This window comes from Tenrec ecaudatus, chromosome 8, assembly GCF_050624435.1.
Source record: "Tenrec ecaudatus isolate mTenEca1 chromosome 8, mTenEca1.hap1, whole genome shotgun sequence".
In the NCBI taxonomy this organism is placed as follows: Eukaryota; Metazoa; Chordata; class Mammalia; order Afrosoricida; family Tenrecidae; genus Tenrec; species Tenrec ecaudatus.
This window is the reverse complement of record NC_134537.1, coordinates 50,623,393-50,646,998: the sequence shown is the minus strand read 5'-3', so window position 1 is coordinate 50,646,998 and position 23,606 is coordinate 50,623,393. Positions and strand designations below refer to the sequence as shown.

The 23,606-nt window shown below is 40.6% G+C and overlaps 1 protein-coding gene and 1 pseudogene across 5 annotated transcripts in view; one reads left to right on the top strand and one right to left on the bottom strand.

Annotated features, from left to right (window-relative positions):
• MYT1L (myelin transcription factor 1 like) overlaps window positions 1–23,606 on the top strand; it is a 286,534-nt gene that overhangs the window by 192,133 nt on the left and 70,795 nt on the right. For all 5 annotated transcript variants that reach the window (XM_075555669.1, XM_075555668.1, XM_075555667.1 and 2 more), the window contains exon 15: window positions 12,379–12,441. In XM_075555669.1, coding sequence (XP_075411784.1) covers window positions 12,379–12,441 — 63 coding nt within the window. The remainder of the gene's footprint in view (window positions 1–12,378; window positions 12,442–23,606) is intronic.
• Window positions 8,895–9,070, bottom strand: LOC142455645 (U2 spliceosomal RNA; annotated as a pseudogene).

Below are 23,606 nucleotides of genomic sequence, written 5' to 3'. Positions count from 1 at the left end.
GCAAACTGGAACCAGTGTTCCCTGAATGCACTCCTGTGCACCCCAGCTTCGAAGCTCCACCTTCACCGCACGTGCAGGAGGGAAGAACTGCTCCACAGAGGTGAGCGGGTGCAGCGTGCCACCTTACTGATAGATTCACCTTTGCTTGCACCTTCCCGAGCAAGTGTTGAGACTTCCTGTTCCCAACTGAGACCTCAACACACGCACACTTAGGAAATACTAGCAACTTAGCTCTGTGGGAGCCCACACAGAAATATTTCCAGTTACCCAACAGGTAGCTGCTGTCTCAGTGGTCAAGAGGTACCCCCCAAAAAAAATAAAATCCTTCAGTGCTTGGCAGGGGCAGCAGCATGTGGTCTGGGGCAGCAGCTGCAATGGCAGGAATCCAACAAGAGAAAAATCTAGCTCCTTGACTCCTGCCAGAAAGAGAGCCCTGGGCTTTTTTAAACCGACTAAAACCCCAACTGCAGGGGACACAGCGTGGCAATCTTCCGACCTAACTGAAGCCTACTTGAGAATTAAGAAGGAACTTAAACATGCACTAAACCATTCCGTCTACTTTTACTTTACACCAGAGTTGGCTACATAACTTGCTAATCTACAACTGATTCAAAGAAGACCATTGAAGACGACAATAACCACTTCAAGAAGCAGCTGCTGTGTTCCAGGTTGTAAGGCGGGAAATAAAACCGTAAACATCTGTATCCACTTGTCCTCTCAGCAAGCAATTGAGCATCCCTTTAGCATGAGGAATGGGCCAGGTTCTGCCACCATCGGAGAACTGTCAGCCAGGAGCCTGAATTGTAGCAAATGCATAAGCATGGAAGAGTTCGTCAGGTTATGTGTGCTAATGTGCGCATCAGGAGCAAGAGCAGCCAGCCCATCCCCCTGGAAGGGCATGGTCAGAAAAACGTAGCTGAACAAAGACCATCTTTTAAGCAATAGGAAAGCGATCAGGATGGCAAAGGTGCCGGAAAGAAATGCAAGAATTATTAGCTTGCTGGAGTTCATGGAGAGGGAGAAGTCTGATCTTACAGGGTGACGTTTAGAGGGAGATCAGCACTATTTCCAGATTCTTTATAGGAATGAGATTTGTCACTCAAGAAAACAGTGACAATTATGCTGAAGATTCACTTTAGAAGGCATGGCCACTGAGACAAGGGCCTTGACTTGCCTCGTCTTTCGGGGCCTTGTTACAAGAAGGAGCCCGTGATAAAAGTCCTCTTCCCATGAGGATTAAACTACCCGGAAATGCCACAACGTTTCCTTAGGAAATGCCACAACGTTTCCAGCGGCTACAGGGATGAGCTTTGCCCCCTGACTCTGGGGACCTCACCCCGGGGACCTTAGCTTCGGCAGGCACAGAGTTAACGCTCCCACCTTGCTGTCCCCCACGCTCCTTAGCTGCCATCAATTGTGGTCTTGTACGCTTCTGGTGGTGGAGAGCTCCCGACCTCCAGGACAGCCATGCTCTCTCTGACCAGCTGTCCTGTTAAAACATTTGTCCGGAAAGTGAGCCCCCTGGAGGCTTGTCAATATGAGAACAAAATCTCATCCTCCAAAACAGTATCTCAGAAATGCTCAGACCATGGTTTTGTTTGTCTTGCGTCTTCTTTTCTCCAAGGTACATATCCTTAAATGGTTTTACTTGCTTTCTCCTAAAATGACTTAGTTGAGGTCCTTCTTACCATCCTGTGGATCATGCTACTTCTTCACTCTTACGACGTGAGAGCTCAGAATTGAGGACATTTGCGATGTGGTGTACATATACTTTTCTTTCATCGTTGTGCAACTTAGACATAGGACACAAGGGCCATCCAAATGAATATCCCAACTTGGGAAGTCCTGTCTGACTTCAGTCTCCTCGGCCACTTGCTTCCCCACAGTTTGCATGGGCTGTGCTTTAGGAAGATTATCTTTTAATCATTTTATTGAGGGCTCACGCAACAATTATCACAACCCATACAGACATCAATTGTGTCAAACACGTTTGTACATTCGTTGCCCTCATCATCCTCAAAATACTTGCTCTCCACTTAAGCCCTTGGTCTCAGCTCCTCATTTTCCCCCTCCCTCCCCGCTTCCCACTCCCTGGAATATCTTTTACCTTTTCATTTTCCCCAAATTACTCATTAAATAAATCCCAGATGGCAGATTTCCTACTTTTCTAGCAGATATCCAAAGTTGATTTAGCATGCTTTTATGCCTCGTTTGCTTATGATTTCAATGGCTATTGCAAGCAAAAACTTAAAAGTAGCCACCATCATGTGTCCACATCAACCCAGGCTGGCAAAAGAACATTTTCCATACTTGGTTTTCCAAGATCATATATCATAAGCTCAGGCGTGTGTGTGTGTGTGTGTGTGTGTGTGTGTGTTTGTGTGTGTGTTCAGAGCAGTGGCACTGAGACCCACAGAACAAGTAGAATCTTTCCTGTGTCTCAACCCTCCATGCAGATCTCCACAGACTGCGCTTTAGCATGGGAGACCAAGCGTCTGTCTCAGCATCTTTCACACCCCTGACCTTGCATGGCGTCACACCATCACAAGGATCATTTGGATACAGAGTGTCCAAATTTTTTCTCCGGGCCTCTTTTCTCCCTTCCTTCCCAATCTCTTTATGTGGCTCCTTTGTACTCGGCTCCTTTTCCCAGAATACTCTCTGGCTAACCCTCATCTTTTCCTGAGCGGAACTGAGTTTACTAATTCTAGAACCAGCACACAGCACTAAACCAACCCCCAAAGACTAGCTTTTGGTGTTGTGACTCTTCGGACTTGCTTGCCTTCTAGGTAATTAACTGAAGAAAACAATCATGGATAATCTGATTTTTAGAAGGTGCTTATGCCTGTACCCTTGATAAAAACATCTAACATGCTTTTGTTCCACTCTCCTTACCATCTCCTTCACTCTCCACTTTTATAAGCTATTGGGAAGATCACATGGATTAAACTTTTACTAAAGACTGCGAGCATAGAAAAAATAATGAATTGCTTGTGATTTTAAAGTAAATGAAGCTGTTCTTAAGGTGAAGGATAGTTAATACCATAGATCCACAGACTTATGGGAACTACTGAAAGAAGGGGATATTTGAAATGTGTAGTCAAGTTAAAAAGTACCACACAGGGAATGACAGATTTCTGGGTTAACCGTGGATTTTTCCCTCCTCGGGTCACACGACACTGAGTCCATTCCCTTCACTGTGAAATAAGTATATTCAATCCACTGATTTTTAAACATCTTCCAAAACTAAGAGTCTGTAAAATTATTTGCAAATTTCATGCACACACACAATGCATGACAAGGGGGAGGAGGCAGAGGTAGATGCTTAAAAAGGAGGGAGGACATGCTAGAATTCCATTTCTTAAGTGAGGGACTGAAAAAAGGAGAAAAATAACTGGGAAAAAAGTTTAAAAATCAGAGACATAAACAAGCAAACAGTGACAGGTGTGAGCATTAGGAGGAATAGGAAAAAAGAAATTATTAAAAAAAACATAAGAAAAAAGAAAATTCCAGGTTGCAAAAAGGAGTGAGTATACATTCTATGTCTCCTAATTAGAGAGAAAACAGAGGTTTTGAAAAAATAAAAGATCCACAAATCTGAAAAACCTAGAAAAAGCAGACAGAAAAATTAAAGTTTAAAAAAAGTCAGATAGGAACAATTACCCTAAAAAGCAAAGGTTGTGGCAACTCTCCCCTGAAAGGGCTTGGGGCCCCTCCTTGCTTCTCTCCCAGAAAGCCAGCCCATCCTACAGGCCTCTCAAATGGACTAGCTTAGAATTGCTCTAACATTATATGAACTTCATTCTGCATGGAACTTAGATGTCATCTTAAACCATCTGCGGAAGGGAAATGGAACTAAATATCAGTGTCACTGCGAGCTTTCATTACCTTAAAAGTCACCAGCCATGCAGGACTCGTGCAGTCAAAGGCTCACACAACTGTTTATGTCTAAGCCAGCAGAATGGGTTCTAATCACTCTGGGCTTCCGTGTCTTAAGGCTGTGTAGGAACTGTTCTACTTATCTCACCACACCTAACATTTCACTTTTTGCCTTCTAACTTTGAAGCATAAATGTATGTGTGCATGCCTGTGATTGGTGGTTATGGTAGCAGTGAGAGTAGTCATTGTGGTTGTGGTAGATTGGTGGTCTCAAATGCAATCCAATTGGTCCCTGGTGGTGAGGAAATTGGCGTTCTTAAACCAAGAATCCCGGCAAAGAATCTCCTTTCCCTTCCCCCATTTCTGTCCCCATCCAAATCAATAAGCTTCAACAGCAAGCGACTCATCATTTGATGTTCTACTGCTTACCATGAAAGGCCAATTGGATATGGTCACAAATGCTTTTTCATCCTCGGAGGCAAGGAACATTTGTGAAAACATTGCTGGATCATTTGATGACTGTTTTAAGAATAAACTAGAAGCCCTCCTTCGTAGACGTCTGAATCCTCTTCCCATGACCAGAAAGCAATTCCCTACAACAATATGCATAAAAGACCTTTAAGATTTTGTTTTTCGCTACATATAAATGATATGGCCTGCTTTAGAGTTCAATTTAATCAACTAAAGGTGAGTACTTCATTTTGTCCCCAGAACCCTGCCGTTGAGCCCTGTACAAGATTTATTTGCATGTCACCATTGAAGCCCCACCTGCATTATGAGAGTCGTTGTCGAATGTGGAAAGGCCCCTTAATGTAATTCACCTGTCAAACTGCAGACGAGAGATTAGGAATGGTGGTTTCTGTTACCTTGAGTCAGCTGCACTGGTCACCTTTTGTATTTTTTTTTTTTTGCATGGGTCCTTCAAGTCCAATTCCAATACGGGCTCCAGCTGTCCCAGCTTCTTGTTTAGCTGCCTTCACTGCTGCTGGGACGTGCATGTGCTCTGGCAGCAGTTCCCCATGGACACATCCCGTTAAATGAATGGGACGTCAGGATGTGCTAGGTACGTTCTGCCACACTGGACAGGAGCCTATTTGCTGGATGTATCTGGGAGGCCATTCAGCGGAACAGCAGTTCACAGTGTTGGCAACGAGGGGGTTTGAGTTAGGTTTCCACCCCCTGGACATGCTTAACACCAAAAACTCTTAATTGAACATTAATAGACTGCATGATGTTAAAAAAGGAAAAACCCAACACCACACAAAACCTGCATGCAGCATGAACAATAAAGCTACTGTAGCAGCCCCCTCTTCTGTTTCCCCAAATCCCCACACCTGGTCCTTGCAGGGTTCCATAGGAAATGAGCCCCTGGAGCAGGGCACAATTCCTCACGGGTTCTATCTGGAGTCCAGTTATCCTAAATCCTCACAATCTGACATTGAAAGGCAAGGTCCATGCAGCATGCAACCCCAAGACCAAGGGGAGACTGTGGACCACCAGAGCAGGAAGGGTGGGCCCTTTGTGCGGCATAGGCTGCAAGAAAACGCAATGCTGATAGCAGGCACGTTATCCTCTACATTGACGTTTAAACTCCGGAATAGCCCTGTTTATCAGAGAACTGTATTACAAATGGATCATCCAAAAGAACTTTATAGAATGTAATGTATGCTCTGGTTAATACACTTTGGGGGCACCATAGAACTATTTAACCCCACACAATTGCAACAAAATTTCAGTCCCCGCCCCCCACCCCCAAAGAAGAGACTATAGAAAGACCAAATGTCATTGAATGGACACCGTGTCATGGCAGAGCCATGTGTGTCCGATTACAGCAGTGCTTTCAGGAAGAGTGCCCGTGCCTTTCCTCCAGGCCCCTGGGTGAACCCAGGCCACCAAGCCGTCATTTTAAAATACTGTTTTGCTGCTTGTTTGTGTGTCGGTTTAGTTTTGAGAAGAAAGATGTTTCCCGTTTACATTTTCTGTGCACCAGAAAGGAAGTCTTCCATCTAATTTTGCGCACATACATGAGTGTAGTTTGTATTTTAAAATATATACATTTCATTTTATTGCAATATACTCAGTGCCGCATCCCAAAAGCCTCCTCACTTGATTTCCCAAGTAAAAATAGCGGAATGGGATAAACTCTAAGTGCTTCAGTAATACACCCAGGCTCCTGAGACGCAGGAGAACGGCTATAAAGCTTTACAGAGCAGATTCCATGACTTTCTCCCACAAGGTGGCTGGTGGGTTTGAACTGCCCACCTTGAGGTTAGCCACTCAATGCTTAACCCACGAAGGCTTCCAGGGATTGAAAAAGAAGATAATCTGTAACCTTTTCATGGAGAATGGGAGCGATCTGCTTACTTTCCAAAGGAATGGGCCCTGCGTGGGAGCAGCACGGAGCCCGGGGCCAGGGAGGCAGACCCAGAGCGAATGGAAGGAGTGATGTGTAATGCCGAGCGCTCCGCCCACTCCCGAACCTGAACTTCAAGAAACCAAAATTCTATCCCTAGCGAGCTACTTTCGTGTCATCCAGTCTTGTTTTCCGTAGTACTCTTGTGGTATCCACTACTTTTAGGTCAGTAAAAATGTCCCCCGGGCCGTTTCCTGATAGGAACCCTTGACAGTGAGAAAAACCAAGCCAGTGATTAGGGCAGGTTGTACGTGAAAGGAAAGGTAGGGTGCTTCCCGCGCAGGGAAAAGACAGCGCAAAGGGCCATTAGTAAGGTATCAACCTCCAGTATGATCCATGAAGTTTTAAAAGTGGACTAAAACTAAAATATGTATACCTGATATTAAATTCCAAAACCTAAGACAATTATTGACTATCTTAAATGGGGAGAAAAGAAGATGATTTTAAAAGATGTTTCTTACCTTGAATTCCAGGAAATACTTTTTTTTGCTTTTTTTTAAATTGGGGAGAAGCAATGTGCATTTCTTATTAGTGACGGTGTTTCTTGCCCATTTTGAAGAAAATTGCAGAATTGTGCATAAGAATGAGTATATATCATTTCTCTATTTTAAAATATCTTTATTTTGTACTTGTAGCAATTCTTCATTAAGTCCCATTTATGACAAAAATAATCAAATTATGAAATATATTTTAGAATCTCGAAGTGAGAAATTTGAATTGAGATTTCTATAGAAGTGGGACAGAGTCATACGCATGTAGTTTGAATCATTTGAACTTTCAGAAAATAGTTTGCTATATGGCCTAATTTTGCAGTTTTATAATTTTTCTCTAAATTGGAAAGATTTAGAAATAATCTATATTTTTATATATTGCGTTTTACTTAAATGCTTTTGATTGATTTGTCATGAGACAAAGAACACAAAAAAGACACTGTTCAAGGTGTTCCTCATAAAATTCTTCAAATAATACAAAGTACATCGCTATGAAATATTATTATTATTCCAAATGTTTAATTGAGTATCTTTTCTGAAGAATTTAGCTACTAAGCTCAGGACCTCTTTGCATATCAATCTTTTATAACTGACTCATTTAGATTAGGTTAGCGATGTAGACAATAACAGACATAGTTGCTAGTAATATTTTAGTATTTATAAATAAGATTGTAAAAGTAAATCAGTGAGTCTATAAAAAGGGATCATGAGTCTTTTCTAAATATGTTTTGTTGGTTGGTTTTCTATAAATCACTCTTGGAGAAATTGATCATCCAGTCTCTTATAGCCAGTGAGTCAATTCAAACATTGACTTTTCATGACAAGGACTTTCAAGTCTCTACCCTGATGTATATGTTGTGAGCTTACTCTTTAGACACTTGGCAAGAGATTAAGCTGGCCTGGCATGCCGTGTTTATTCATTGGCAGTATAAGCGGATCTTTGGACAACAATTTTTTGTCAATATTGGATCTGCCTTGTACTTCCCAAGGAATGTCCTGACCCATATGTCTGAGAGAATAGATAGGAAGCAGGTTCACTTGAGTAGTGTCTGTTAGAATGTATGCACTGGAGCATGCACATTGACTTCCCACAAGGACAGTCCCATCATGAGAAAAGTCATACTCTTAAGGGCTTCCTTAATATAATTTCAAATGTCTTAATATTTGAATCTTAGTAACATTTCCCTTTGAGAGAGAGAGGGGGACGATAGAAGATGGAGAAAGTACTTTGAAGGTATTGTTATGAATAATTAACGCAAACTTGGCAGACGCAACCATTTCCATTTCAACTATCCAGTTTCGGTGCTTTGTTTTTGTTAATGGATGTAAACAAAACATTGGTGGGTCCTATTCCAAACAATGTTTTCTCTGACTGGCGAATAACAAACGGGGAATTGTGGACACAGAGAGACTTTGTGACCTTCAGACTTGGGTTTCTTTCATGTCCTAGAAGTAGAAAAACAGAACAGCAGCTATTCCTAGTGGCAAAGGGCTACTTCCATGAAATCAGATACTAGAAGCTGTGAATGAGCCTTTTTTTTTACATTTTGTCTGAATTCTGTATATCAACCTATTACATAAACACTTTAAAATGTTTTGTTATGGTTTTCCCATGACCATTTTTCATACCCTACATAAGGTCAATTTTTCTAGCTATATAGCAATATGCCCTACCAAAAGTTATTTTCTCTTGATATTACTTTAATTCCAAGACAAACACAAACATAAAGACGAGACCAGGGACCAGAAACAGTTTTGTGTCGAGTATATATACCCGAGGAAGCAAGGACAGATTGTGCAGTGATTTAGTCATCATTTACTTTCTCCAGGTGCTTGGGTTCCCGCCCCCCCCCACCAATAATACCTTTGGAGTAGAAACGTAATGATTGGAAGGTAGGTAGGTAGGTAGATGATAGATAGATAGATAGATGATAGATAGATAGATAGATAGATAGATAGATAGATAGATAGATAGATAGATAGATGATTGATAGAGTAAGTGTCTTATTTAATGTAGTGACTTAATATAGACTGTGCTATTGTTCATGAGAAGTATTAGAAAGCCAGGAAGACCATTAAGTTGGTAGTGTTCATTTATTTATTTTTTTTGGGGGGGGTGCACCATTCCTGGAAGTACTGCAATACCAGGTTGATGCGTGGATTGGATGGAGCAAGCTCCTATTCCAATTCCCTGCTCCAAAAATCCATTTAATATATTGTCCTCGGATAGAGGACGTATCAGATATTAAACTGATAAGAATAGATAAGTAGTGTTCTTTTAAAACATCATTCTTCCCCTATGGCAGCCTGATTTACTTCCATGGTAAGAGCCTGTGCTTTCTTTAAATGGAGTTGAGGGGGCAGTTTCCATGGAAACTCAGTCAGTCTCTTTTGCCATTTCAAAACCCAAGCTGTGCAGCACATGCTACTGTCTGATTTTATCCGCAGGGGATTTTGATTATCCCACTTGGGCCTCCCTTTATAGAAAAGATGTGCTCTTAGATGGGTAGATGCAAATCGAATTTTTGTAAATCGATTTTACACCACTCACATTGTCAAGAATCCCGGAGCTGACTCCATTCGGGAGAGGCAACGATGCCTTTTGTTTGATGAATAATCACGTCTTCATTCATTGACTTCAGAAAATTGTACTTTTCAATGTTGAGGTGTCTTTAAGCTAGGGAATTTGTATGTAAATCTAAGAATTTTAAAAAGCCTTAGAATCCTAAATGGTAACATAAAAATGAATACCAAGAGCTGTACAAAGAAAGAATAGTTGAAACCTAGTCCTCGAATGTCTGTGTGGTCCAGAAGCACCACCTAAGGATGAGAAAGCCGAACTACTACTTTCATGAAAGCCGAAGTGGGTTTTTGCAAAGGAGAGCAAGCAATCAAATGCAGTCGGTAATTTTAACCTTAGATGTAGAACTCCATACAGATGAGTAAGAAAGAAGACTGCTAATGAAAAGCCTGAATCATTGTGTTTAATTCTCAAAATGCAGAGGAGAGAGCGGGGAAGTAGCAGTTCCTAAGAGACATAGCCAGGCCTTAATTTATCTTTAACATCTTCATAATGTAGAAAAGGCAGGGAGAATGAGTTTCAGCCCGACATGAGGAATGTAGATTCTGGCAACCTTAAACAATTTCTCCAAAACTCACATAGTTAACAAGTGGCACCCCAAATTCAAACCCCATCCACCTAGCATCAAACCCTAAAAAAATTCATTTTAAAAAGGCCCGCTTTCTAGAAATTTTCTTTTTTCTTTCCCAACATAGTGAAGTTCTGGAATGGGGACTTAAAACGCTTAAGGAAAAATTCTATTTTGCAATTAATTTTTCCCCATTAATTTTTTAATCATTTTACTGGGCGCTCATACAACTCTTATCACACCCATGAAATTTTTGAAGCCTCGTGGATATATTTAATGGTAATAAATGTCATTTTAAGGCTTTGGATGACCAAAAACACATGCATTTTTAAATGGCACTTATCTAAACAAAAACAAGATTAATAATCTTCCTTTTTCTTTCTTCCTCTTTTTTAAATAGGTGGTAAAGCCCAGCTTCCTTTTTCTTTCTTCCTCTTTTTTTAAATAGGTGGTAAAGCCCAGCTTTCATTTGTATAATTTTGGTTATAACACCTCACTTTATATTTAAGCAGAGTATATAAACAATCCTCTTTAAAAAAATATTTCCAAGCATACTATGAGTAAATTTGCAATAAATTAGCACTGAATATCAAAATTAGGAAGAGTTTAAGAATTTTTTAAGAAAAAAATGATGCCAAATATGTTACTCACTTGTTAATAAGTTCTCAAAACAGAAACTTGCATGAAGTTAACTTCTCTAAAGATAGAACAATTGTATTGCTTTCAAATTCTTCTGGGATCATGGATCAGGCAGTTGAGGTGTCATTTGGAAAGGCAGTGACTTAAATTTAGTCATATGTTACTAGGCATAAAATAATTACTTAACATCGGATGCAGTCATAATTAAAAACATATTTTTGCAAGTGTCTGTAGACAACTGTTACTTTAATAAAATTCAAGTCAATAATCTGATTTGGATTATCATTTTCGGTATGTAGGTTTGGTTTAAAATAGCAAACTGTTCTGCCTTCAGATTACTTTTAGAATTCTGATTCCACATATCCTAAAATGACATTAACAAAAGGAGCAAACATTTCTCTATTACCTTTATTTCAATTTTTGTTATGCTTTGTATTTTAATTCCTTTAAAACCAAGCTATAATCTAAACCTTTAATTGCTATGGCAAATACCACTTTCTAAAATAGGAGATCTAAAACAGTGTGTCCTTCCTTCAGACTAAAAGAGAATTAGAAAACTTCTAAATATCAACAGATTGATTTCATTTCCCAATGATCAAAATAGGACTGACATTCATACACCTGAAATTAGTCTAATTTCACTCTATTTTTTCCATCCATCTCATTGACACTATCATCTTATCTTGAGAAACACAATCTAAGAGCAATTGTGCCAGCCTAGTTTCAATTTTGAATAATAAGGGTGATTTTCTAAGTGGGAAGTAAATTGAAACCTCCCAGAAGTAGAATATATTTGTGAAAATATTTAAAACTATGTTTTTTGTCCTTGACTAGAATGTATTTATTGCAGATAGAGGAATGGGATAGGATTGAGCTTTATTATGGGATGATAACATTGCTTATGAATCCTTGTTACGTTTTGAATTACAAATTTAATGGAAAGAAAACAGTTTGGGGTATTTTTTGTTTGTTTTTTAGTAAACATTTCCCTCAGCTTTCACATTTACAGTGGGTTTAAATGCAGCTCAAGTAGTTAAATAAAATTCTTAATAATACTAAGTGAAAAAGATCTTAGCAGCACTGCCCGGTTATTCAAGCAATGGCATATATAAGAAGTTAATACAGAGAGTAATAATTATAAACCTTTTTAAAAGTAAGTGTTTCCCATTTGAGCAATAGCAAGGCAGTAGATGAGAAACCAAATGAAATTCCCTAATTGGGTGCTTACACTGGTACAATGTGGATGCGCGTCAACTATTCTAAATAGTGGGAATTCACCGGTTAGGTGAGCCAGGCTCGGGAATGTTGTGGAATGGAATCTCTTTGTCCTGCTAGCAGGTTGAGTGTGAGTGCTCTCAAAGAACACTCTGCATATCTGTCCTTGGATCATCCAGACTTCCATTGTATTGATAGAGTAACAAGCCCCTTTAAAACTGGCTGTGGTGAAAGTAGCAGTAATAGAAGGGAAATGTGTCATCGCTGGAGGGAAAAGAGTTTTAAATAGCCTGCTGACCAAGAGGTGCTCTCTCCTCCAGAGATTACTGAATCCTAAACAGTGACTGAGATTCATGTTTTCTCTGGACCGATGCACTGTTTTGGGGGAGGACAAAGGTCTGTATCTGGCAGCTGTGTCGAATGGACACCATCTCAGAGCAAATGGAGCTAGTGGCTTTCCAGCTCCATTTAGGGTCCTTCCGGGAGAGAGCTGAAACAATAGCATGGACTTTTTGGATAAGTAAGGAGGTTAATTGTTGGGAGAGTTTTATTTCTTTCAAGTAAATTACCCAATTTACATTTTTAATTGTAGGTGCCCCACCCCTGGTTGTGATGGCTCTGGACATATAACTGGCAATTACGCTTCTCATCGAAGGTATGTAGCGGTCATTCTTCTTCTCCTCAAGCCCGTTCTTTCTTATTTAAATAACAGCCCTGTCCACACATAGGCACATTGTTGAGGCTTCAGGCTTTAGGGTCAGCTCGCCCTGACTTTAAAATTAAGGACCTGGAGAGCCTTCCACCCACACAGCACTGCCGCTGGAATCACTTGCGGTACAAGAGACCCTTCTACAGTCCCTCAGCGCCACATTTTTTTCTAATTTGAAGGACTAAAGAGAGAAACATCTCCCCAGTAAACTGTAAGATCCTTAAGAACCGCTATTGAGAGGCAAACATTCTGATTCCATTGGAAGTTACGCTCAAATATTAAGATTCGTGCCGCAAAGCTGTTGAGTTATTATTAGCAATGATGATCAAAACAGAGCTCTGAAATTTCTTAACTTTCAACATGCCAGGCGCTATAATTCCACCTCAGCACAGGCCCTACCCTGCCCCCAAAAATGAGTGTCTAAAATATACTACAAAGATTCAGTCATAAGACACGTTAAGCAATCTGTGTGACCTTCAGAAGCTATTTTACGAATAGCTATTCTATCTCAAAAAGGATGCCTGGTTGCCCAGTGGTTAGCCTTTGGGCTGCTACAGGCAAGGCCAGCAGGTTGAAGCCACAGCCTGTCCACAAGAGAAAAACAAAGTGTTCTAATCACATAGTTACAGTCTCGGAAACCCACAGGGGCGGCTCTGCCCTGTCCTATGGGGTTCTCTAGGGGTCAGATTTGAGTCCGTGGCAGTGAGTTTGGCTTTGAGGTTTGTAAGGCAGCAAAGGAGCAGTGTAGTGAGTGACACGCTAGACTGCTGGCTGATCAGGAGTCTGACAGCACTAGCGCTCTGTGGGAGAAAGGTGAGCCTTTCTACCTCTGGGAGAGGCCCTTCCGTCCTTTCCTATAGGGTTGCCATGAGCCATAATGGACTTGATGGCAGTGAGTTTGGGTTCAAGTTTTTTGTATATTAAGCCCTAATATGTTAGACCTGGGTTATAAAGGAACTTGTGGTGTATTGTTTTACACAAAAAGTGGATCTAAATCTTTTCATTTGGAAACAGAAATTTCTATGTCATGTTCTATGGGCAGCAAGGTCATGCCCAGGGAGGGGCAAAAGCATTCCCACATAAAAGCTTGATGAAGTGAAGTCTCATACTGGAGCAATCAGTGCTGCATGTAACAAACAATCGAATAAATAAACTGAGTGATAAGACACTCACTGCCTTGTCACTCTGAAATTTTAGATTATACTGTAGTCATTCCAAGAGGAGCTGAGCCTTCCTGCTTTAAATGCACCCCCAAGGTGGGGAGAGGTGGCAAATTAACCAAGTGGGTCTCAACCGTAAATAGCCTACCCACAAACCACAAAGCCTACCTGGCACAAAGCAAGGTCAAGTGAAAGCATACTGGTGGCTTGAAGCAGCTGCCCTAATGACCAGAGTCAACTGTCAGAGTGCGGGAGACATTCACTTGGCTGGCCCATGCAGTTTGGCCAAGAGATGAAACAGATCCCACTGCAAATTCACATTTAAACCATTTGTGAGCATGTCTATTAGTCATTGGTAAAGTCAACAAGAAGAGCTAACTGAGAAGACTGAGACATCTGAGTAATGCACCCTCACAGAATAAAGCACCCATCTCATTCTCTAGGCCAGGGTTTCTCAACCCGGCACTCTCGACATTTGGGATCGGAGAAAATTCTTTTCTGCGGGGGCTATCCTGAATATTTCAGGATGTTGAATGACATCTCTCAGCTCTACCCACTGGATGCCAGAGCACAACCACAACAACTGGGGGTAAAGTAGCACCCCCCCCTAAGAAACATAACAATGCCAGAAACTACACACTGTGTGTGATAAAGAGAAGTGTAATGCAGCTCACTGCTATAAACTGCAACGAATGTAGAATAAGAGCAAGCGATCATTGAGTCCGATCAAGTGTAAGAGTAAGCGATCATTCCCAAAATCACGGGCTCAGATGATCTCACATGAAAACCACTCAATAAATTGAACTATTTAAACACAAGTCGGGCATGTTCTATGTAAATCGTTTATTTTCATTTAGCTTGGAGAAGAAATGTATCACTACTCACACCAACATAACTTCTAATATCGTATATCCAGAGAGCTTAAAGTGAGCATTTTCTGATCATTTCATGTCCAAATGTCTGGTTTTGTTTTGTTTTGTTTCTGTTTATTTTTGTCTGCTTGTTTAGTACCATGTACATTCAATCATGATTTGATTTAAACATTTTATTCATTTCACTTCTTTTTGGAATGTTAGGAATCAATAATATAGCATAAACCTGTGATTAAAATATGATTTAAACTTAAACTTAAGCTATGATCTATGCCTAAAATAATAACATCAATGCTAATCCATAGAGTTAGAAAGTAAATTTGATTTAGTTTTTTTTTTTATTTGATTACTATACATTAGGGAGGAACCCTAGTGATGTAGTGGGTTATGCCTTGAGAAGCCAACCACAAGATCAGCAATTCAAATCCCCTAGCCACCCCTTATGAGTAAGATGAGGCTTTTTGCTCCCATAAAGATTTTCAGCCTTGGAAACCCAAAAGGACCACTCTACTCTGAGTTGGATTCATCTCAATGACAGTGCGTTTTTGTTTTTTTGATATATGAAAGGGCTTCAGAAAGTTTGTGGGTAAAATAAAATAATAAGAAAGTATAATTTTTCCCCTGTGAATTTGTTGAGTCACCTTATAGCGCCCTCGGGGTTTTAGCATACTGGAAGTTTCTAAAAGACATTAGCTTCCATGATAATAATTTCGCTTGCGTGGGGACATTTGAGTGAGGTCTAAAATTTTGTAAAGCAAAAGTATTTTAATCACTTAACAGTGATTATATAAATTTGCCTCTAAGGATAGACAAAAACCAATAGTTAAATAAGCAAACTTCTCCAAATCAATTGTTCCTTGATGGCCATACATACAACTAAAAGTATTTATTCAATGTCCTGTTGTCCTTATTCCAGAAAAATAGCCTGCTGTTATCTATAGGCAAGATACAGAGAAAACTTTACATAGACCGTGCTTCATTATCCGTGTGTGTGTTTGTGTGTGTTTGTGTGTGTATATGTGTGTTTGTGTGTGTATGTGTGTGTTTGTGTGTGTATGTGTGTATTTGTGTGTGTATGTGTGTGTTTGTGGGCATGACCGTGCCACACGTGTCAAAGTTCAAGGCAGTACACTCATCCAAGGGGTCTTTGTCTCCTTTCTGTGCTATGATGAGATGTGAAGTCACAGAACAAAAAACCTTAATTAACATCATAAGGATCACAGATCTGTCTTGAGAATCTGAGATCTATGGATCTTTTCCACATGCACAAGTGCACGCTTTGTCTATAATGACAGGATGTGCGTGCCCCATATGTTAACTCTCATGGAGGAAAATGTAGCACCAAGATAGTTTGCTATTGAGTATGATTCTAGAAACTGAAGAGAGTGCACTTTATCACAGGATCCTCATAGACACAATGAAAGTTAGATGATTGCGTTTCTGTCATTTGAGGAACCTGGGACCCAGTAGCGAGCCCACGTTGTCTAATTCCAGAGAGCTTCTTCATCATAGACCTGAAAGTTCAGAATGGCAATGGCCGTCAAGCATCATATTATGTACTCTGTACTGTAAAACAGGAGCACCCTAAACGATCTTAGATGGGCTTGATTTATATTTGCTTTTATTTTTTAGTTTTAATTTAATTTTCATTTAATGTTTCAGGCTCTGAACAATATCTATTCTCATTTTAACAAATAGTTACTGACTGCATATGCTGCTTTATCAAAATCTCTATCATCAAATGCTTTGCCCTTGCGTCTTTGTCCTCGGGGAAGATAGAGACCATCTATAAGTTAACCAACATTCACATAAAGCTGTTCAGATATATTAGTCATTAGCAGAGTTTATCTTGGGCTTCTTTTCTTCAACAGCCACAGAATTTGATTTCTTAAACTTTTTTCTTCAAAAGTCATATTTCCCAGTTGACTTTATTACATTCCTCTGACATTTCCCAAGATCTCCTGATTCTTCTACATTTTTCAAAGACACGTCAGGACAGTGACCTCTCAGCATGATCTTAGCAGAGGACTTACCTAGGCATTCTTCCTTGTTTTCCCTAATTTATTCATCCTACTTGATTAAAAAGAATCATACAGATAGCAGGATCTTTCAAGGCCCTGAAGTTGCTCTCGATGTAAAAGTAAAATCCACGAGGATGCTCTGTGCCTGAGTCCAAGGAGATTAACTTACAGATGTACAGACCAGCTGAGGGTTCCAGAGTGATCGCAAAGTTAGAATCAATAATAACAAAAGATAGATTTCCTGAGCACTTACTGTGAACCATGAACTATTTGCACAAATACTCTCACTCTCCTGTGTTATGATTAGCCTAGGATATTGTTACGATCCTAAGTGCAAATGGGCTACAGAAACGGTAATGCGTGTAGCACATGCTTTCGACTCCTATGTAGTCCTGGGGAAATTTCACTGCCTTCTCTTAGAGTAATGCACATGCCCTCTGCTTTTAGAATGACACCGAAAGTCTGATGTTACCATCTCTTCTCTCCGCTCTGTGCGTTGGGAAGTCAAAAGCAAGGATCTCTAAGTCTTACCTGTAATAAAGCAAAGAAGCCATAATGTAGTGATGAGGAAGGCGATGAGGAAACCACGTTTCAGGAAACAAGGAGAAGTAGGATCAATTTGACCTTTGTCACCACGGAGCCTTGGTGGCATAGTGGTTCCTGGCTGGGTTGATAATGACAAGGTCAGTAGTTGGAAAGTACCACCTGCTCCTCAGCAAAGGTGAGACTTGCTCCTCCTGTAAAGAGTTACTGGCTCACAAATCAAATCCACAAGGGCAGTTCTACTCAGTCTTTCTAACAGGGTCACTATGAATTTGAATAGACTCAACAGTGAGTTTGTTTTGGGGGGGAGGGGGAACCCTGGCCACAGAATCAGAAGATGACTTCTTTGTATGGAAGGCACTTGAAACCTGTTTAATTCCCTAGTTAAATAGGAGGCTGCTCTCACATCAGAGGCATATGTGCTCAGCCAGAGATCCACTCTTGGGCTTTGCTAGGGGGTCCTCCCAGCACCATTTCTTGTCTGGAGTCCACACTTCTTTGGTCATTCCTTACTCTGTGTCCCCCACCACCCCACCCCTCAAATCTCTGGCCTTTAAGTCTTCTAGTTTGCTTATTATTCATGCTTACTCTGAAAACCTGAGTTATCCAGGTACTCAAATCCTTAGCCTTTTATTCCATTGAGAAAAGGAAAATAAAACACCTAAATGTATCTGTAGTGTTTTCAATATTTATAGACTTTCAAGCAAGGGAACAAATATATAATGAGTTCTGCATCAATGGTAGTGAACTATGAAAATTACAGTTTCTATCAAGGAAATTACCAATCATTTCAAATACAATCCCATATGTCAGTCAAGAATGATAGAGCTCTATTAAATTCAGTCAATATTTAATAAGCACATATGTCCCAGAGACTGGAGGCCAAATGATCATTAAGAACCTAATCTAACTTGAAGAAGTAGATCATTAAATAGGGGGGTGAGGGATGGGGAGAGCATCATATATACATACACACACAAAATGATTAGAACAAAAATGCGGCTGGTATTAATTCTGACCAGGAAGGTGGGCTACTAAAAAGAAAGTAAGACTTGAGCTATGCTTGTATGGTGGGTGCTTCCAGATGCGGAAGAGGAAGACAGCTGTTCTAAGCAATGAGACAGCATTCGAGCAAGTATTATACAAAGAAAAATAAGTCCATGGGACAAACGGAAAACTTCACTTTAAAATTCACTTTAGTTATAAACTTCCTTTTACGAGTCTTGTTAAATAACTGATGGCAACGTTTAATCATCCATGACTTTTTCAAGTAAGACAGTGATAGGACTAGATTTGTCATATCTGTAAAAGGTATTGTTGGTAGAAGCGTGGACTCTGAAATCATATTGGCCAGGTAACAAACAGTAAGAGCCTTGCTGGAGACCAGGTGAAGCATGCATACCAAGAGCGACTGGGAGAGGTCAGTGAGGCCCACTGAGATAGTCACTGGAGCGTCTGAGGTTCCAAAATTGGGCAAAGGAGGGAGTGATGAGGCCATTCTTTGAATAAAAACCAGAGGAAGACGAAGCCTCGCAGACAGAGTGAAACTAAACCCTGTTCAGTACCGCAAAGGAGAAAGGGTGAGAGTCGAAATCACAGTTTAAAGTCATCCATACTTGTGCTTTGAGCTCATGGAAAAAATAGTGGGAATGAAAAGGAAATAACAATACTTTTTAAAAAGATCTTTATATTGTTTAATTTGAAAATTACCCAATTCTCTCTCACTTACAAAAGCAGCACAGGTAACCATTCCTTGAAAATGAAACAGGACAACTGGTGGCAGTGCTGTCACCTTTCGGATGAGATGTGTAAAACTGACAGGATGCCACCCATGTGAAGAAAGGACTCTCAGGAATGAGAAGGTCCCCTTGCCCCCACCCACGGCCTCATGCAACTGCTCTCTGCCAGAAAGACCAGCGCTATTCCCAACAGAACTAGGAAACTTCCGTGCTCCAGAATAGCACCTCCTTTAACGAAAGATGGGGCTTCAGCAGTAACTGCTTTCTGCGCCATGGAGCTGAATGCTAGGAATCTAGATTTTCAACTCAGCCTCAAGCAGAGATGCCGCGGTGCAGCTCGGAGTCCCGTAATGAAGGGGCGGTCATGCCGAACGCGTTTCCATACACGTTGCTCAAAATCAAAGGCAGAAACTGGATTTAATCATTTTCTTTGGCTGTGTTGTGTTCAAATTTTAACTGTAATACAGAAAAAAAGGCAAAAGTCAGGGTCAAATATTATTGAGCACCTTCACCAAGAACCTTCACTTTGCCAACCACTTTGCATGTTTAAGGTGTTTTTGTTTTAATAAAGTCTTGATGTAGGTCAGATTCACCTGCTATATAGATGACAAACCTAAAGTGAAGTAAAGTTAGATGACTGACCCAAGTCATCTACACAGCTAATTAGAATGGAAATTTCCGTGTGTCCATCTGATAGGCGCTCTCAAATTCTTTCTAGCATTTAATGCTACTTTCCTTTGCAATGATGCTTGATCAGATCACTGCCCTTGCATAGTAATTCTGCAGAGAATCTCCATTCTGGAGAAAATACCAAGGGGTGGAATTTCATTTCCAGGACTTGTGCCGAAAGGAGACTTTTAAAATGCAGAGTATTTCTTAGTTCTCTCATTCAGCGTGTTTTAGTGCTGACTTGGTTTAGGGAGAAAGTAGTTTTGTTACCATCAAACATGCAAATCAGCCAGACGTGAGGAGTGTGAGCCTCCAATGAAATGATTTTTTTTTTAATGCTGTTTATGAAAAACACGGTCCGGTGAATCTCTCTGGATCCTTGGAGAAATTAAATGTTGCCAAAAAGAAGTCAAAGAAAGCAAGGAAGGCCTCCTTTAGAGGAAACAGGAGGGGAAGGAGAGCCAAGAAAGAGTTAGGTGAAACAAAGAGTAGCACAGGCCCATCATCCACAGACAGGTTCCCCAGGAGAGCAAGTGAGTGTTCTGGAAGTCCCATTCTTCGCAGGCCTCTCCACACAGTAGAATGTCTCTGCATAGACAATAACACATGGAAACAAGTCCCTGGTGTTCTCTGCCTTCAGCTGTGATCCGCCTGAACTCAGCAGTGGTCTCCCTGATACCATGTCCTCTTCTAAATTCAGCCTGAATTACCGGCAGTACATGTCAACATACCGATGCAACCATCTGTTAAACCATCTTCGGCACAACCTTACTTGTATGTGATATTAATTTCTTTGGAATAGGTACAAATGCATATCTCTTCCAGTCAACTAGCTCGATAGGTAGCTATCTTCCAAATGTCTTGGCATAGATGAGTGAGTGCTTCCAGTGTTTCATCAGCTGGTTGAAACATTTTAATTGATATTCCTTCCATTCCTGGAGCCTTGTTTTTGGCTGATACCTTCAGTGCAGCTTGAAGTTCTTCCTTCAGTAGCATCAGTTTTAATCATACTTAAAATGGTTGAACGCTGACGAGTTTTTCTTAGTACAGTGACTGTGTATTCTTTCAATTTTCTTTTGATGCTTGCTACATCATTCAATAGTTTTCCCATAGAATCTTCAATTATTGCAACTCGAGGCTTACATTTTTCTTTATTTCTTTAGTTGCAGGTAATGCTGCGTGTGTTCTTCCTTTTGGGCTTTCTATCTCTAGGTCTTTGCACATTGCATTATAATATTGGACCCTGTCTTCTCAAACTCCACTGGAAATTTTGTGCTCGGCTCTTTTTCTTCATCATTTCTTCCATTTTCCTTGGCTACTTGATGATTAAGAGCAAGTTTCAGATTTTCTTCTGACATCCACTTTGATTTTTTCTTTCTTTCTTTGTCTTTTTAATGACCTTTTGCTTTCCAATATCCTACATGCATTCCAGGTTCTGAATATTTCATCATGGGTGATCGTTTGGATACCATCCCACAGGTCAAGAAGTCTTCTGTCATTAGTGTTCGGTGTTTCAGATCAGTTCTTGAAATGTTCTCAAAATTCAGGTGGGTTAGACTGAAGGTCATATTTTGGGTCTCTTGGACTTGTTTTAATTTTCTTCAGCTTCAACCTGAAATTACCTATGAGTAATTGATGATCTGTTTCCCAGTCTGTGCCTGGACTGGTTTAGCAGCTGATATCGCATTTCTCCATCATCTCTTGCCACAGATATGGAGTTGTGTATTTCATCTGGAGAAGTCCACTTGTGTTCTCTCCTTTTGTGTTGTTGTAAAAAGGCATTTGCTACAAACAACTCATTGTTCTTGCAAAATTCTGTCATGTACTCTCTACCTTTGTTTCTTTCACTAAGACCATATTTTCCACATACTGTCCCTTCCTCTTTGTTTCCAACTTTTACATTCTGATGAACAGTAATTACCAATGCATCTTGATTCCACATTTGATCAATTTCAGACTGATGATGTTGGTAGAATTTTTAAATTTCTGCATCATTAGCTTTATCCATTCATGCATAAATTTGAATAATTCTTATAATGATTGGACTTCCCTGTATGCAGAGAGATATTATACTATCAAAGACAGCATTGTTCTTTAAGATAGATGGTGAAATGTCCTTTTTGATGATGAATGCAACATCATGTCTCTTAAGCGTACCTTTCCCAGCATAGTAAACTACGTAACTGCCTGATTCATAATAGCCTACGCCAGTCCATTTTAGCTCACTAACATCTAGGATGTCAATCTTTATGTATTCTGTTTCATTTTTGACATTTTCCAATTTCCTATATTCATACTGAGTACATTGCAAACTCCAACTCTTAATAGATATTTGCAGATTTTAAGCTGTGCCCACCAGTGAGTGAAGACCCTGAAAGCTTTCCTGCATCCACATCAGTATGGACAACTCTATTTCAAGAAGGCAGCTCATCCTGTGTCATATTTTGAGTGCCTTCCAAATTGAGGGACTCATCTTCTGGCAGCATCTCTGACAATGACCTGCTACTGATCATGAGGTTTTCAGAATCTGACAGTGCTCCGCTCTCTGTAAGGTTTGCAGCGGCTAATGACTCTGAAGTGGACAGCCTATGCCTTTCCTAGTCTGTGCTTAGTCTAGACGCTCTGCTGAAACCAGTTCACTTGGAGTGACCCTGCTGACATTTGAAATACCAGTGAGATTTCTTCCAGAATCACAGCAGTCTCTAAAACATTACGGCAAACTGACAGACGTGTGGTGGAAACATTAAAATGGTGTCCATGAAAACTAGGCCCCATGGACATCCCTAGATCAGCGAAGAAACTAAATGCTGCCAAAAACAAGCTTTTAAAAAGCAGGCAAAGGATTCCTTTTGGAGAAACAAGAGATGAAAGTGAGCAAAGGAGAACATGAGGTCATAAGAAGGGCAGCCCCAACTTCCAGCCCCAATAGGCCCAGTCTTCTCGTGTGCACAGTGTGGCCAGTACGGGGAGCTGACAAACAATGGCAGGGACCTCCCAGAGATCGACTTTTTAGAAAAGTAGACAGCAGGACCTGGAATTAGTAACATGAGAAAAGGTGTTCCATGATTCTAGCCCAGTCCTCTTGTTTCATCCTCAGGAGCCGCCAAGGTCATAGTTGGGATTAGGACCCGGGCTATGCCTACATGTGACTCTGCCGTGTATTTGTCCTGCTTTGTTTTGGCTTTGTTCTCTTTTATCCCCTGTCCAGGTTTCAGGCTTGATGAGAGCTGCACTTCATTTCTAATTTCATTGGAAATACAGAAGGGAAAAAGAGAGAAAGAAGGAGGCCAGACTTTCTGTGTTTGCAGCGGTGGGAGGGTGACTTCTCTTTCCTACAATCACGGTCTTAGTCTGAGGGAAAAGCAGGAAGTTGGATTCTACAAATCTCCCACTAGTTCCTCTCATCTTTAGTCATCAGTTCATTCATTGGACAAATATTTAAATATTACCTACTCAGTGCAAGGCACTGGACTAGTATTGGGAGACAAAGGTGAAGTGTATATATTCTCTCTGAACTGCTAACTTAGAGGGGCATACGTGTATGTGAATGGGCTATTTCACTACAACTTGAGTAACTTTGCCCAAATTTTGAAGTTACGCATACTGTATTGCAGTAGTCCACTTACTTACCCACATGTCCTATGAAAACTCAAAAGAAGCCCTGGTCCTGTAGTAGGTTATACATTGGACTTATAACTACAAGGTCAGCAATTTGAATCTGCCAACTGCTCTACCGGAGAAAGAAGAGGCTCTCTGTTCCCATATCGATTGACGTTCTCATAAATCCAAAGAAGCAGTTCTACTTAGTTCTATAGGATCCCTATGAGTTGGAATCAGTTCAATGGCAGTGAGTTTTTGAGATGAGAGCACCCAGAATTAGTCATGGAATAGCCCAGGAAGCTTCCTTAAAGGGAGGGACCTCTAGGTTGAGGTCAATTGCATAGAGATGAATAAGCAGAGCAAGGAGGGCTCTGACGGCAGGGTGGGAGGAACTGCCCATGCAAGAGCTGAAGGTGAAAGAAAGTGTGGCAGGTTGTAAAAAGGCTGATGATGAGTTGAGATTGTGGATGGGGCCAGACAATGCCAAGTCCTAAAAGCCATGTGAAG